We start from the raw sequence: 14,345 nt of genomic DNA on the forward strand, positions 1-14,345 counted from the left end.
GACTCCCTCTTCTTTATGGCAACCTGTGAGATATTGGAATACTGCTGTCATGTCACCCCTTAGTCCTTTTCATTAAACCAGACATCCCCAATTCCAGCAACCATTCTTCATATGTCCCCTAATCATCTTTGTTGCTCTTCTCTGCACTTTCTAGTCTCAACATTTTTTTTTACATTGTGGCAACCAAAACTGGACACAATATTCCCAGTGGGGTCTTATCAAGGCATTATAAAGCAGTACTAACACTTCACATGACCTTGATTCTATCCCTCTGTTAATGCAGCCTAGGACTTCAAGCATATCTGATTCAGCCTTGTTCTGAATGCCTCTACATCTCCAGATGGATGGAGAAGGGTCACTGCTTGTAAAACTATGCATTAGAGCCATGCAAATCTCTCCCACAAAGTCCTGCACAATGAATTGGAAACAAGTCTATGAAAGAAGTAGCCCCATTTTTCCCCTTCAGATTTGCATACAGCAGCTGCCTCCTAAGATGCTCTTGGCTGTGCATGTGCTCACACAGCTGCTTTTCTTTCTTTTTCTTCCTTCACAGTGACGCCAAAGAGCTGTGTGCACATACGAAGAGGAGGTTACAAAGGCTTTGGTGTGGAGCTGCTTCAATAATTCATGGAAAGGTATTTAGCAGAGTTACCCATTGCAGAATAGTTCTTTGGAAGGACTGACAGATGTTAGCAAAATGGGTCATTGAATTTTCCTTTTATTTTAGCCAATCCCACCCCCCTCCGCCCCCATACACACACCTTCTAGTCGGGTAGCTTAAATATTGGAGTTGATCTTCCACAACTCACATGTAAGGAGGAAAGGGTGACTGCGAATGGTAGTAATAAGCCAAGCACTGCCAAAGCATCACACAACCAATAGTGAAAAATTTAAAAAGAGGATTGTTGCTATGTTTTTAGCAATAGCAATAGTGCTTAGTTATATACTGCTTTACAGTCCTCTCTAAGTGGTTTACAGTCAGCCTCTTGACCCCAACAATCTGGGTCCTCGTTTTACCCACCTCCGAAGGACAGAAGGCTGAGTCAACCTTGAGCCTGGTGAGATCTTAACTGCCAAATTGCAGTCAGCTGGCAGTCAGCAGAAGTAACCCTGAAGTACTGCACTCTAACCACTGCGCCACCGTGGCTCATTTTTAATCCCTTTCAACTAGAATCTTGATTTTTTGGCACACTTGCAACCATTTCTATGTTGGCCACAACTGCACCACCTGTTCTCAGCCAGAGAGCTTAGAATTAAGGGACCTTGGAGGTCACCTAGTCCAGCCCCCTGGCTTAAGGCAGGACGACCTTATACCATCCTGGACAAAAGGCTCTCCAGAGTCCAGACTATCAATCAACTAACAATATATCCAGTTTTGGTCACTTTACAAAAAAGATGCTGAGACTTTGGAAAAAGTGTGCAGAGAAGAGCAACTAAGATGATTAAAGGCCTGAAGAATAAAACATAGGAAGAACGGTTGCAGGATTTGAGTTTGGCTAGTCTAGAGAAAAGAAAGACTAGGGGTGACATGATAGCAGTATTCCAGTATTTGAGAGGCTGCCACAAAGAAGAGGGGGTCAACTTATTTTCCAAAGCACCAGAAGGCAGGACAAGATGCAATGGATGGAAATTAACCAAGAAGCAACCTGCAACTAAGGAGAAACTTCCTAACAGTAAGGACAATTAACCAGTGGAACTGCTTGCCACCAGACGTTTTGGGTGCTCCCATCACTGAAAGCTGTTGAGACTGGACAGCCATATGTCTGAACTTGTATAGGGTCTCCTGCTTGAGGAGGGGATTGGCTAGAAGACCTCCAAGGTCCCTTCCAAGCTCTAATCTATTCTAAAAATACAAGCCAGGTTCTGCTAAGGCTTGTAATTAGGGTGGATGGTAGGGAAACATTTCAAGCTGGGTTTTGCTAATTTAACTTTCAATTGGGCTCTAGACCCTCTTAGTGACTGGACAAGGAGCATTCAGCATTAGAACTGTTTCATTCATTCTTTGGACCCAAGTGCTGGGACAAAAATGAACATGATCAGAAACTGGCCTCAATATGAACAGGCAAGGATTTTTCATTTTCCACTAAGACCTTGGCTAATTCAATGTAGACAAGTGAAAATGTCAAAATAGTTGTGTCTTTTGGGGAACCTAGTCAGATCTTTGGATCTCAAGACATTTTAGTTTATTTATGGGACCAAATCACAAACAATGTGGAGGGTGTTGCCAGTACACAATATAATCAAGTCTGCCAGAGTGGTTAAATTTTCTTACCCTGAACTAGCTGATCACAGCCTAGAATTAACAAATCCTGCTGTTGATTAATACATGGCTAGGCTAATCACGCAAACACATTCAGTGTGTAGAACTAAGGCCAAAGAGAGGGGTGCTTCCAATGGTTTCTAAAATGAATTAAGCTACACTGCAGTAGCAGCTGTCATCCCCACCTATCCCCAGAAGGCTGTTGTGAGAAAAGGGACAAGGATGCTTTGTCCATCATCATGGGCTGGTATCTTACTGGTTCCCTTGCCCTCCTCTTTTGAATTTCCCTTGGGAAGTGCCTAATTTTGATGCAAATATAATATGGAAAACCTTTTCATCTCATGTTGTGACTCTTACTGCAAATGACAACTGTTGCAGAAATCTAACAGAGGCACCTCTTAAAAGAATCAGGTTATTGATTCACACCTAAGGCTTTCCTTCAATTTTAATTTAACTGATTAAAGGTACCCCGGTACCATCAACCCCAAACCAGAACCCTGAAGGCAGCATGCTAACAATAACGGAAATGAAAAAATAAAACCTTTGAAAAAAACAAGTTTAAAAATGTTTTTTCCAGAAAATATAAAATAGAAACCTATTGAAAATTTTTTAAAAAAAATAACACCCCCCCCAAGCATTTTTTTAATTCACATTTCTTTTGCAAGTAGATAGAACTAAATATATGTTTGACTGTGCAAGATATGTAAAAGGAGGGGGAGGGAATAATGAAAAACAGGCCTTTAAGATCAAAACACTCATTTGTTTTGATTTTTTTTTATATAGCAAACAGTTTATACAATAGAACCCCTGAAATTCAGATTGGAACCTGGTGTCACGTCCCCCTCCCTCCCCATCTGTAGTGTCAAGGGGCTGGGATGGAGATGTGCAGATCAAACATCACGGAGATGCATTGCTCCAAAAACTGGATTTTTACATTTTTATTTCACCCCCTTGCTTTCTTTCCCATCCCCAGCAGTCTTTGTCTCAATTTCTAGGTGAGGAGCAATACGAGTCTATTGAAGATTAAAGTTGTAGCTGGAGGATAAACAATTAAATTGGTGGGAGATGATGGTTGTGGTAGAAATATAGCTTTGGTCCACTGGGTTGAGGAGCTGCACTGGGCGTGTTTGTGTGAGTGTTTCTGTGGGTCAGAGAGACCTATGGAATAGCTCAGCCTTACCCAACTCAATCTTCTTTAAGGGATGGTGGACCACAAATTTACCACTTGCAGGCAACAAACAGGCTGGTTGAAAACACCGGGATGTAGACTCCAACACATCTGAGGTTCAAGGTTGATGCGAGTCTTGGAATACTTTCTGAAGCTACATCTGGGGGTAGGGACATGTTTCTGGACATGTTTCTCCATGTTCCTTTTCCATTGGGATTGAGAGACGGGCCTGTACCCTGATGCAAGTGCCTGTCTTTGGAGTGATGATTGAGGTGAGGGTTAGGGCGATGGAAGGGAGAGCGATCACGTGTCCATCTCTACCCAGCACTGAGCCATGGATGCCTCTCCACACTGGTCCAGTGGGCTTCCTACCCAACATGTGCAGTCCCTAAAGCAGCAATCTAGAGCAGGAGTGGGCAACTATGGCCCCTTTATGACCTGTAGACTTCAACTCCCAGAATTCCTGAGTCAACATGGCTGGCTCAGGAATTCTGGGAGTTGAAGTTCATGAGTCTTAAAGGGCCATAACTGCCCACCCCTGCTCTAGAGCAGGGGTGTCAAACTCCCGGCCTGTAGGCTGGATGTGTCACGTGCTGGCCATGCCCATGCCCGGTTTAGTGAAAGGGAAAGTCCCAATACATCACGTGATGCTGCCATGACATGAGTTTGACACCCCTGCTCTAGAGTAATGTAACCCTGGGATTACATTCTGTTTTCCCTCTTACTCTTCACCATTTCTTTTTAAACCTGAGGTATTCTTTTCTTTTTTTTCAAGAGTTAAACATCCATTAAAAAAAAAACGGTAAAAAAAATAAACCTCAAAAGATATGCTTGAAAAGAGCACTTCCCTTGGCTGTTGCCACTCTCATTTGAGAAGGAGAAGAGGACAACAGGAGGGTCACCATGGCAGGCCTCCCTCCCAATATCTGGAGCTAGATGACTCTTTCCCTCTTAGTGTACACATCTCCTTTTACATGAAATGAAGAGTGGAGGCCCCAAACTAACAAGGAGGCTGGTTGTGTGGAATGCAACCCAGTTTCCTTGTTTGCACCATGGAGTGTGGGAATGGGATGCAGGCAGGACCACTAAATTGAGGACATGCCACACAGTACATATTTATGCTGTGCCATAAGTTCTGGAAGAGACCCATTGATACCCTCCCTCAAATATACAATATTTCCACCCAAACGTAGCCCCAAAGCCTCCACTTCTCAAAATTGTTTAATACTTGCTCTGTAAGAGTTGTGAGTAAAGGAGAGAACACTCCTAGACAGAAGAAAAAAAAGAAACCCTCCAGAAATGGAGGTGGAGGAGGAAAAATTAAGATACCTTGGCCCTCTTTGGTTAATGGAGTGAGAGGGAAGGACTTTGTTGAATCAGACAAATCAAAAAAAAAGGAAACAACAAAACCAATTTTCTTAAAACAATAAAAAAGCACCCAACAGAACTGTAAAAATAATAAAAAAACACAACCCAACACCGAAAACCTTGCCTCCAATTCCACAAGCTATCGCTGTCTTTTTTCAAGTAATGCTTTAGTAATAAATGAACGTTCAAGTATATATTAAAAGAAAAGATACGTGACCAAATTGAAAATCAGACTTCTGCCATCCTCCCCTCCCCAACACGCACAGAAAGGTGGTGTGTGTCTGATGCCATCTGAAAATTCAGGTGAAGCACAAGGTGAGAAGGATGGCGGGCAGGGTGAGGGAGGAAAAATAAACAGAGGAAAGGGAAGGAAGAGAAGAGGAAGGGAGAAAAGAAGGGCTTTTGGGGGAAAAAACATTCTAGCCAAGGGAGGAGGGTTTCTGGACTGGATGAACGATTTCTTTTGCTATACTTCCCCAATCCAGTCCAGACCGTTTGTAGCAAGACAAAAGGACAGCAAAAAGATTAATAATGGTGGGAAAGACAGAGATGGCAGAGAATGAAAGAGTGAAAGCGAAATGGACAGAATTGGGCACCTTTGAGAACGAGTCCCCACCTGACCCCAAAGACGAAGGTGGCCAAAGGAACGGAGAGAGCAGCACTGAGCAATGTGCTTCCACCTCCGAGCAGAAGGAACAAAAACGACCGACAGCAGGTGCAGTGTCAGTCCAGGACATTCGTTTTGCACCACTTTTCTTTTCTACAGTACTTCTCTCCCCCCTTTAAAAAAAAATATTGGGGGAGGGGGGGAATCCCACATACATACATACCCAAGCACACACATATCCACACCCGAACAGCTGGACGGGGGTTCAAGTTTGAGATTCAGAGGCAGCAGAGAGCAGCCAGAATTAAGAGAAGGCCCGTCTGACTCCTGCTCAGCAATAGTTGGCACTGTGGGTAAGGAAAGCAGGCAGGACGCCCCCCCGTCCCCTCCCGTCCCCAAAGTGGTTATTAAAGCTTATGGTCCAAAAGAATAATAACCAAGGAAAGGAAGGAGAAGATTGGAGGGGGAAGCTGTGAGGATTTTTCTATCCAGAGTCGAAAAGGAGGATTTTGAAGAAGGGAGAAACTTGGAAGGAAGGATGCTTCTGGGGAGAAGTGCTGGGAAGCCTTGGAGCAAAGCGGTGGGCACAGAAGGTGGGACAACAGAGTTGAAAAGAGCTGCCCGATCCACCCAGCCTGCCAATGTCGGATGAAAACAGCCTGGGAGGGAATTTCCTCCAGGAACAGCCCAGGGACCTGAAAGAATACTGTAGACTTGTGTTTTTCAACCTTGGCAACTTTTAAGACATGCAGACTTCAATTCCCAGAATTCATGCTGGCTGGGGAATTCTGGGAGTCGAAGTCTGCACATCTTAATGGTTGAGAAACACTGTGCTGAGCAGACGTGTTGCCCAAGGGCTGAGGGGGCTTGGAGGGAGAGGGAAGAGTGGACTGTTAAGGCCTTTCCTCCCAGAAGGATCCCAACGCATGCCAAGTGAGACAGGAGGTTTAGCACCTCCCTTTCACACATGCTAGTTTACTCCTTTCTTTTGGACGAAGTATTCTCCCTTGTCCCTCTGCTGGTACACAGCAGCAGATACACTGTGCGTACAGAATGCAGCACATGTGTTTCACAGTGTGGGCATCTAGTGAAGCACTGGGGTGAACATTTGGTGGGGCTGCATCCCCAGGAGGCCTCAGCTGCATACTGGGATTGGCTGGGAGGGAGAGTGAGGAGAAGAAAATCTAAAGGGAAGAATACCTATAGAGAAGTTTTGTGGCCTCCAATTGATGGGTGAGGAGAGAATTATGGGTACAAAGGGCACTGATGCAGGAAGCAGATCAAATGGATGTGCCAGCTCCAGAAACTATCCAGTGCTGTGGGAAAGAGAGAAAGCGGTAGAGGCAGGAGGGAGCCCCAGCAGGTACACAGTGGGAAAAGACAGGTCAAAGGAATCCGGAAATCAGCTGCCTGGTTCTTGCTTGGCCCCCTTGGAAAATCACACTGCAGATGCACAACTGGGGAGAGGGCTGGAAAAAGGAACTGGGTAGGCAGGCTGACAAGTACATGCACGTGTGTGCGCAAACACACACACACACACCCTTTAAAAATAATCAAGGCAGCATGTGGGGGGGGAGGATCAGTGAGGTTGGAGTGCACATTTGCATTGAGCGAGGAACAGGGCAGGAAAAACATAATATATCTGACCCCATCAAAGAAGCTGCCTTCTTCCTGAGCCAGCATTTCAAGGCTGAATGTCAACTCCCACCCTCCCCCACCGCCTGCTGCCCCGAGATAGTGGGGTGTACCAATGGTGGCTTGGATGGACATTTGGAGGTGGGAGGGGGAGAGAGGGGAACAACGCAGTGCATGGTGGGAGGAATATGCATTTCCCCAGCATTGTAAAGCGACAAGGCTACCTCGGACCCCACTTACTCCATGGCTGTCCAGGAACAAGTGGATGGGGCAAAAGGCCACCTGGCCCTCAGCAGGCCAGACCTGGGGAAGGGGGCATGACCCCCCCTCCCCCAGCACCCTCTTTGCTGCACAAGTAAGGGGGTGGAGATGCCACTCTGGTTCAGTGCATGGCTTTAAGTAAAAAGGTTCTCCCAGAGTCCGTGTCCAACAGTTGGATTGATGAAGCTGAGTCTTTCTGCGCCTCCACCCCAGGGCGAGTATTAGCTGTCCTTCAGCAGCAATTTCTCCTCGGGGCAACGAAAAGGAGGTGAGGATGCTCTGGGGGTTGGTGGCACGGCGCTGCTGTTGGAGACAGAGTCCTCAGCAAATCGGGCACAGGCCTCCATTGTGATGTGGTGACAGGAACGCAGGTCGATACGGGAGAGGCGTGGACAGCGGCGGAAAAGGGGCAGACACTGATCTGTCAGCCGGTTACATCCTATCAGGGAAGGAAGAAGGAATAGCAATAGCACTTAGAGTTATATACCACTGCACAGTGCTTTAGAGCAGGAGTTTCCAACCCCCGGTCTGTGGACCAGCACTGGTCTGCAGCATGCCAGAAACCAGTCCACGCAAACAAATGAAGCCCCATCCGTGGGATGCAGGCAGCATGTAAAACCATGCCCCCTCCTTTTCGTGGAAAAACCTCTCTCCATGGAACCAGTCCCTGGTGCCTAAGAGGTTGGGGGCCACTGCTTTAGAGCACTCTCTTGATGGTTTACAGAGTCCGCCTCTTGCCCCCAACAATCCTCATTTTACCCACCTCAGAAGGATGGAAGGCTGAGTCGACCTTGAGCCGGTCAGGATCGAACTCCAGGCTGTGGGCAGAGTTTGCCTGCAATACTACATTCTAACTTCTGCGCCACCAAGGGTCCTCCAGAACAGGAGACCATGAAATAGCACTGGTTTGAGAACATGTTCTGAGATCATGAGATAGCACTGGTTTGTTCAGATCCTGCTGTGGGGAGATGGGGCCTGGCTCAGGAAACTGGGCAAGAATTGGGGCTGCTTTTATAGGGGGAAAGACAATTCACCCCCCCAAAATTAGCAACAGCCATATTCTTGGGAACATAGACAATAGGTGGCACAGTGGGATAATGTTATGGCCACTACAAGCAGCCCTCAACTTACAACCATAATTGTGCCTGGAATCATGGTTGTAAGTCATGATGGCTGTTAAACAGATTTGTTTAATAACCATGTAGTTTGCTTAATGACTGCCATAAAAATTGCTGTAAAATTGGGTCTGGCTTGACTTATGACTGCAGCAACTTACAGCAGAAGCTACAGTCTCAATTGTGATCCTAAATCAAGAACTACCAACATTGTCCAAAGTCCCTATCTGGTATTGGGACCTGGACAAGGGGCAACAGGAGACAAACAGGGTTGCAAGGGTGCCATGGAAGAAAAAAAAGATTGAGAAACATTGGGATAGATGTTCAACTCCTTAACCACTATAGTGCACTGTTCTTCTCTCAGGAGGCTGCATCGTTTTGGTCAAGCAGGAGAGGTGGAATTGCCAGTAGGGATTTGACTCACCGGTGAGGTTGAGTTCAATTAGGGTCTCTCGGAGTGGAGAATTAGCAGCAGTCAGCAGGTTAACAGACTGGTCACATACATGGTTGCAGTGGCTCAGGTCCAGTTTGGCAAGCTGAGGGGTGTGCAGGATTACCAAGCGCAGAGATGCATCTGTGATGTCCAGACCGGAGAGCCGTAGTTCAGAGACATTCTGGAGCCGGCCCCGGCTGTCTGTCTGGCCTAGCAGGGTGAGAATAGAGAGGAGAATGAGCTTCACAGGACAAGCCAGGACCTCTGCCCTAAATGGCAGATGCATGAATTGGAAAGCTTATTTTAACAAGCTTGGGCAAAACGACGCACATTTGTTTCACTGGAGTGACTTGGACCACGGAGTCAATCAGATTTTCTTTCCTGAAATGAAGAAGCCATCTGGCTGTCGACAACCAAATAAATTAAATCAAACAGCTTTTTGGCATAATTGCTTTGGGATTGTTCACACTGTCCGTGAAGATTTGCCATGCTCTGACAGGGCTCCAGGTGAAGGATCTCCAGTGCACAATGCATTTGCTGAAGCTTCCCAGCCTGGAAGCACTCAACCAGCAGTGCAGGGAAGGATCCTCTTAGCCTTCTCCCATGCCTTTCAGTCCTTGCTCACCTCTTCCCTACAGGAGGGCCATGAAAGGAGATTTTCTGCCCTGCTGCCTCTCCCAGTCACTTGCCAACAGTAGCTGCAGGGTGAGTGAGAGCCCACACATTCTGAGGGAGCTTCAGGCTAGCGACCCTTAGAACTTGCAGTTTTAGCAGCCCAAACTTGAAGGCTCCTCAGGGCATGGAACGGACACTGGGCTTGATGCCTCAAGCAAGCATCCAGCATCTGCCGCTGTTCAGGCCTGGGACACCCCAGTTCACAGATCAAGAATCCAGACTGGGCTACTCCAGCCTGCAACATGATAAGCTCCAAGCCTTAGTGTGCAGAGAAGGCTCTTAGACTGGGCACTACTGCTAAGTGAAGAAGGCTTGGGCTTACCAGCTCTGACATACGGAGCAGAATGGGCCAGCAACTGCACCAGAGCCCCACAGTGTGGTAGACCAGAAGGTTTGCAGAATAATTCTAAAGGAGAAACATCTTGGTGGTGAGATCTGTACATCTGTGGGTTTCCATCTCTACAGCTTTTTAAGAAGAGTCTGGACAAGCCACTTCCCATGGATGGTTTAACTGGATCACCTGTGTGTAGCAGAGGACTTCAGTAGATGATCCCAGTCATTCCTTCTGATTTTACAATACCTGTAGGAGATGCCCACGCTGAGGGAGGGGTCAAACATGTCATCAGTCATGAGTCCCTTTGCACCCACAAGATATATAAGTCCAGACCATCATGAATTCCTTATTTACCACCAAATTGCTTTAACCGTGAATAGTTCAGATTCTTGACTACCAGCAGTGATGTCACAGCGAAGCAGACGGGGGAAACAGACCTCCGTTATTTCCACCCGATTTCGCCTGTCTGGAGACCTTTAATGGTCAAACTTAACTCTGGAGGGGTTGATGAACGTAGAGGGGAAGCCCCGAAGACTGCGTGAAGAAAGGCAATCTCCTGTTAGAACTAGGGGAAACCCCTTGGAGCTGACTGGAGAGAAGACCGTCAACATGGCCGACCTGAAGCTGTGACAGCTTGGCGAGAGACAGGAAGGGAAAAACCAAGGAGCAATGTGGCTGTGCTGGGTGAGAACTTCCTAACTTTCTGCAAATGAACCTATCCTGATTTAATTATTAAAAACTTTTAGGAAAGTGAGACTCAAAAAAAAAAAGGTGGAGCAGGATTTCTGCTCCCCGAAAATAGCAGTGACTAAGCTTTCAGAGCTACTGACAGATCTGGAAAAGAATGGCAGAAATGACCATAAAGGAATTAAGTTTAAGTTAAATGAAAGCCCGGACCAACTACCTTAAAATAATCTTAAATATTTGAAGATTATTAGGAATACATTTATTAGTACTTTTGGACTGACATTTGATTTGGACCACTTAAGGGGAAACCTTTTGAGCACTTAAAAGAGAGTAAGGGCGCTATCTACTGACCAGAAGAGTGTGTAAGAAGAGGAAGTGACGGTTGTTATATCTATAAAGACCCATAAAGACTCTTGAGATATCCAGAGACAATTGGTGAAGACATTGAGCAGTTTGAGCTGTGGAAAATTGGAAAAAAGAAGGGGAAGTATCCACTTTGAACTTGGAAATTGTGTTTTCATCTAGATACTGTTTTGAAATGAACGCTTGGTGAACTGGTGGGTTTGGGGGCCTTGGTGAATTATAAATTTTGAATCTTAAAAGGAAAAGAAAATATTGGCAGCTGCTGAGATGTAAATCATACAGTATAAAGAAGAAAAAAAGAAGAGATACAGCGACAATTGTAGCTACTGGACTTAGAGGTACAGACAGTGAAAATAAAAACTCTTTACTGAGGAGAGATATACATATAAATAAATCCACTAAAGGGAGACTAAGAATCAGCTTAGATCCTTGATGGCGAACCTATGGCACATGTGCCAGAAGTGGCATGCAGAGCCACTTCTGCTGGCATGCAAGAGGTCACCCACAAGAGCCCCACTGTGCATGCGCCCCCGCCAGCCAGCTGATTGTCGGGTATCTGCCACGCATGTGGCATGCGGGGGGGGGGTTGCATGTGTATGCACAGAGGTGTGTAGTGTGGGGGTTGCGCATGCATGCGCAGAGACGCACGGTGCATGTGCAGGGGGTTGCGCGCACATACGCAGGGGGCAGGGGAGTCGCGTGCGCACTGCATCATGGGTGCAGGCTTGCAAGCGCACTTTTGGCACGCAGTGTGGAAAAGGTTCGCCATCACGGGCTTAGATGGACATTGGACATAAATGAAATTTCTTTGTTTTTGGCTAGCATAAAGGAGACATCCCAGATCCCTGCCAGAGATAGGATTATAACAATAGCAGTGTGGACAGATCTACGTGGATTATAAATTTAAACTGTTGGAGGAAGAAGAATAGAGGAAGCGCCTAGCCTTAAGGGAATTACGAGTAATCAATGGACTCGATAGGACTATTAATTCTGTAGACCAAAGATAGATTTTTGTTAAACAGTGGTGAGTGGAAATTTTAGATTGTGGGAATATTTTTATAGATACTATACCAGAGAACTGAAGGAGGTATATTTGTGGGTGTGGGAAATAGTCTTTCTCTGTGCAGATATAATTCTTTGTCTTTCCCCCTTTGATCAGCTCCTTTCTGAGTGGTAGAGATGACAAGTATATAGAATATGTCTAAGATAGGAAAGAAAGCCTCATCTACACCCTCATCAGCAACATCAGCATCAGCATCAAGCCCATCCAATCAAAGACCAATAGAAAGCATGCTAGGTTTGGAGAAATCAAATTCCCTTCAGAGTATGCAAGCGATGCTACAATAAATCCAAGAAGCCATGATCAAAAGTAAAAAAAAAAAGCTGTCAAAAAACCATGACGAGATTAAGAATGAAATGGGGGAGATGAAGCGGGAGATATGGAATATGGATGAAAAGATAGGGAATTTTCAGCAAATGATAGTTGTTAGGAATGATAGTCACCTAACTGTTGGGTTGGCAATATATAAATCAGGATAGTCATTTAATACTGTTGTATCTTTAAGAGAATGCTGTAATTGTGATTGGCTGAGGTTCCTCCGATGGCCATAAGATGGAGCTAGAAACCTGGTTTGTTCTCTTCCTGCATTTTCCCTATTGCCTTTTGCCTGATCGTCATTCTGCTGGAATTGCTGTGAGTCTTGCAAACTGTTAGCAAACTCCATTTACTGAACTTTGTTTATGATACTGGACTTCATTTTTGGATTATCCCTGAACTGATTGTATTGAATACTACCTGCTTTAACCATGTATGATTTGGACTGTTTGTTGGACTTTGTTTACCCATTTACTGGAAGTAAACCCTACATTTTACTATTCAGTGTATTTGTATGCTGGCTGTGTGTTATTCAACACCACTCTCACTACGTTTCCCTGAGTACTCATTCTCCTAATGGGGAATACCTCAACAATAGTGAAAAATGAACAGAGGATACAGAAAATAGAAATAAAGGCTGAGCAAACAGGAAAAAAAATGGAGGAAATAGATCAAAAGCTATTACAAGCTAACAGAGAATTAGAAAATACAGTAATTTTTCTGGAGATGGAAAAGGCGGCCTACTGACTGAGATTCCAGAATATTGTGGAAGAGAAAGAGGAAGACCTGGCTGATCTGATGACAGACCTGCAGGCTGGAGCACTACAGAAAAATGAACAAGACATACAAAGGGAAATAGATGAAATATTTAGAATCCATATGAATTATGCAAGAAGACATAAACTACCAAAAGAGGTGCACGTGAGATTTACCAAAAAGACATTGAGAGATGAAATATATAAAAGAACTAGAGATGAGCCTTTGAAGTATAAAGGGAGAGAAATTGTGACTTTAAAACAGATCCCTAGGAGAGTCAGAGAGCAGAGAAGACAATACCAATTTTTGACAGCACAACTGATTAAATATAACGTGACTTTTAGATGGCTGATACTAGAAGGAATTCTGGTTACCTGGCAAGATAAAAAATTTAGGGTGGATAAAGCACCCTAGATCAGTGGTCGCCAACCGATGGTCCACAGAAAATTTTTGGTGGTCTGCAGAGAAATGGTGCCCCAAAACAATCTGGGCCACGCGGGAAAACAAGGCTGCTCCACCCACATGCTGACCCCCACCCTTCGGCTGAGCACAAACCTTACTAGAGACTGAGTAGAGAACCATGAAAGCTGGAACTGGAAGGTATGTGGCGCAAGCAGGCCGAAGTGGTGGTGGCTGGAAGAAGCGCTACTCACATTTGCATCTCCTTCGCCGTGCTATATTTTCAGCAGTTGGTGGTGCCAAGGCAGCCCCTTGTTTCTTGCCGCGTCTGTAGTGCAGAGAGAAGCAGCCGGAGTCAAATTGCCCCCCTGCAAACTGTTGTTTCTCTCGCTGAAGTGGTACAAGAAACTTTGGCCAGGCTCTTGAGAGACGAGAGTGACTCCGGCTGCTTCTCTCATCTCTCTCTCGAGGAGTGCTTGACAGCTTGGTTGGAGGGGGAGCCTCTCTCATTCCCCCGTGGGCTCTGCGAGGTGGGCGGCGAGGAAGAAATGCTTGGGAGGAGTGGATTGGTCACCATTGGGCTCCGGGGCGGGTTTCTCTCCTGCTGAGGGTGCAGCCATCGGGTGGGGAGGAAACGGTGCCCGGCTCCCCTCCTGGGGCAGGAGAGGCAAGGAGCAGCAGAAGCAGTGGATGGAGGGCTGATGGAGGAAAGCAACTCTCCTCTTGGGGGGGGGGTGAATGTGTCAGCCTCCCCCCCTTTCCTTGCCTCCCTCCAGGTGAGGCTGGAAGAGCCCCTACATCACTGTCCTGTAAGCTTTTCCTCAGCTGCAGATCTGAGCTCTCTCAATCCTCCCCCCGGAATCTGAAAGGAGCCCCACTTTCTCCCCCTCCCTTCCCCCAATTAATCAC

General features: G+C 46.0%; 1 protein-coding gene across 2 annotated transcripts in view; it reads right to left on the bottom strand.

The window, feature by feature from the left end:
- Positions 1 to 5,517: 5,517 nt before the first annotated feature.
- LOC113451858 (F-box/LRR-repeat protein 19-like) overlaps positions 5,518 to 14,345 on the bottom strand; it is a 58,805-nt gene continuing 49,977 nt past the window's right edge. For both annotated transcript variants that reach the window (XM_087919157.1, XM_087919156.1), the window contains 2 exons: positions 8,839 to 9,057; positions 5,518 to 7,738 (listed from right to left, as the gene is read on the bottom strand). In XM_087919157.1, coding sequence (XP_087775283.1) covers positions 7,521 to 7,738; positions 8,839 to 9,057 — 437 coding nt within the window. In that variant the 3' untranslated portion in view covers positions 5,518 to 7,520. The remainder of the gene's footprint in view (positions 7,739 to 8,838; positions 9,058 to 14,345) is intronic.

Source organism: Pseudonaja textilis, unplaced genomic scaffold (assembly GCF_049901715.1).
Source record: "Pseudonaja textilis isolate UNSWEBS1 unplaced genomic scaffold, rPseTex1.2 PTEXSCF31, whole genome shotgun sequence".
NCBI classification, from domain to species: Eukaryota; Metazoa; Chordata; class Lepidosauria; order Squamata; family Elapidae; genus Pseudonaja; species Pseudonaja textilis.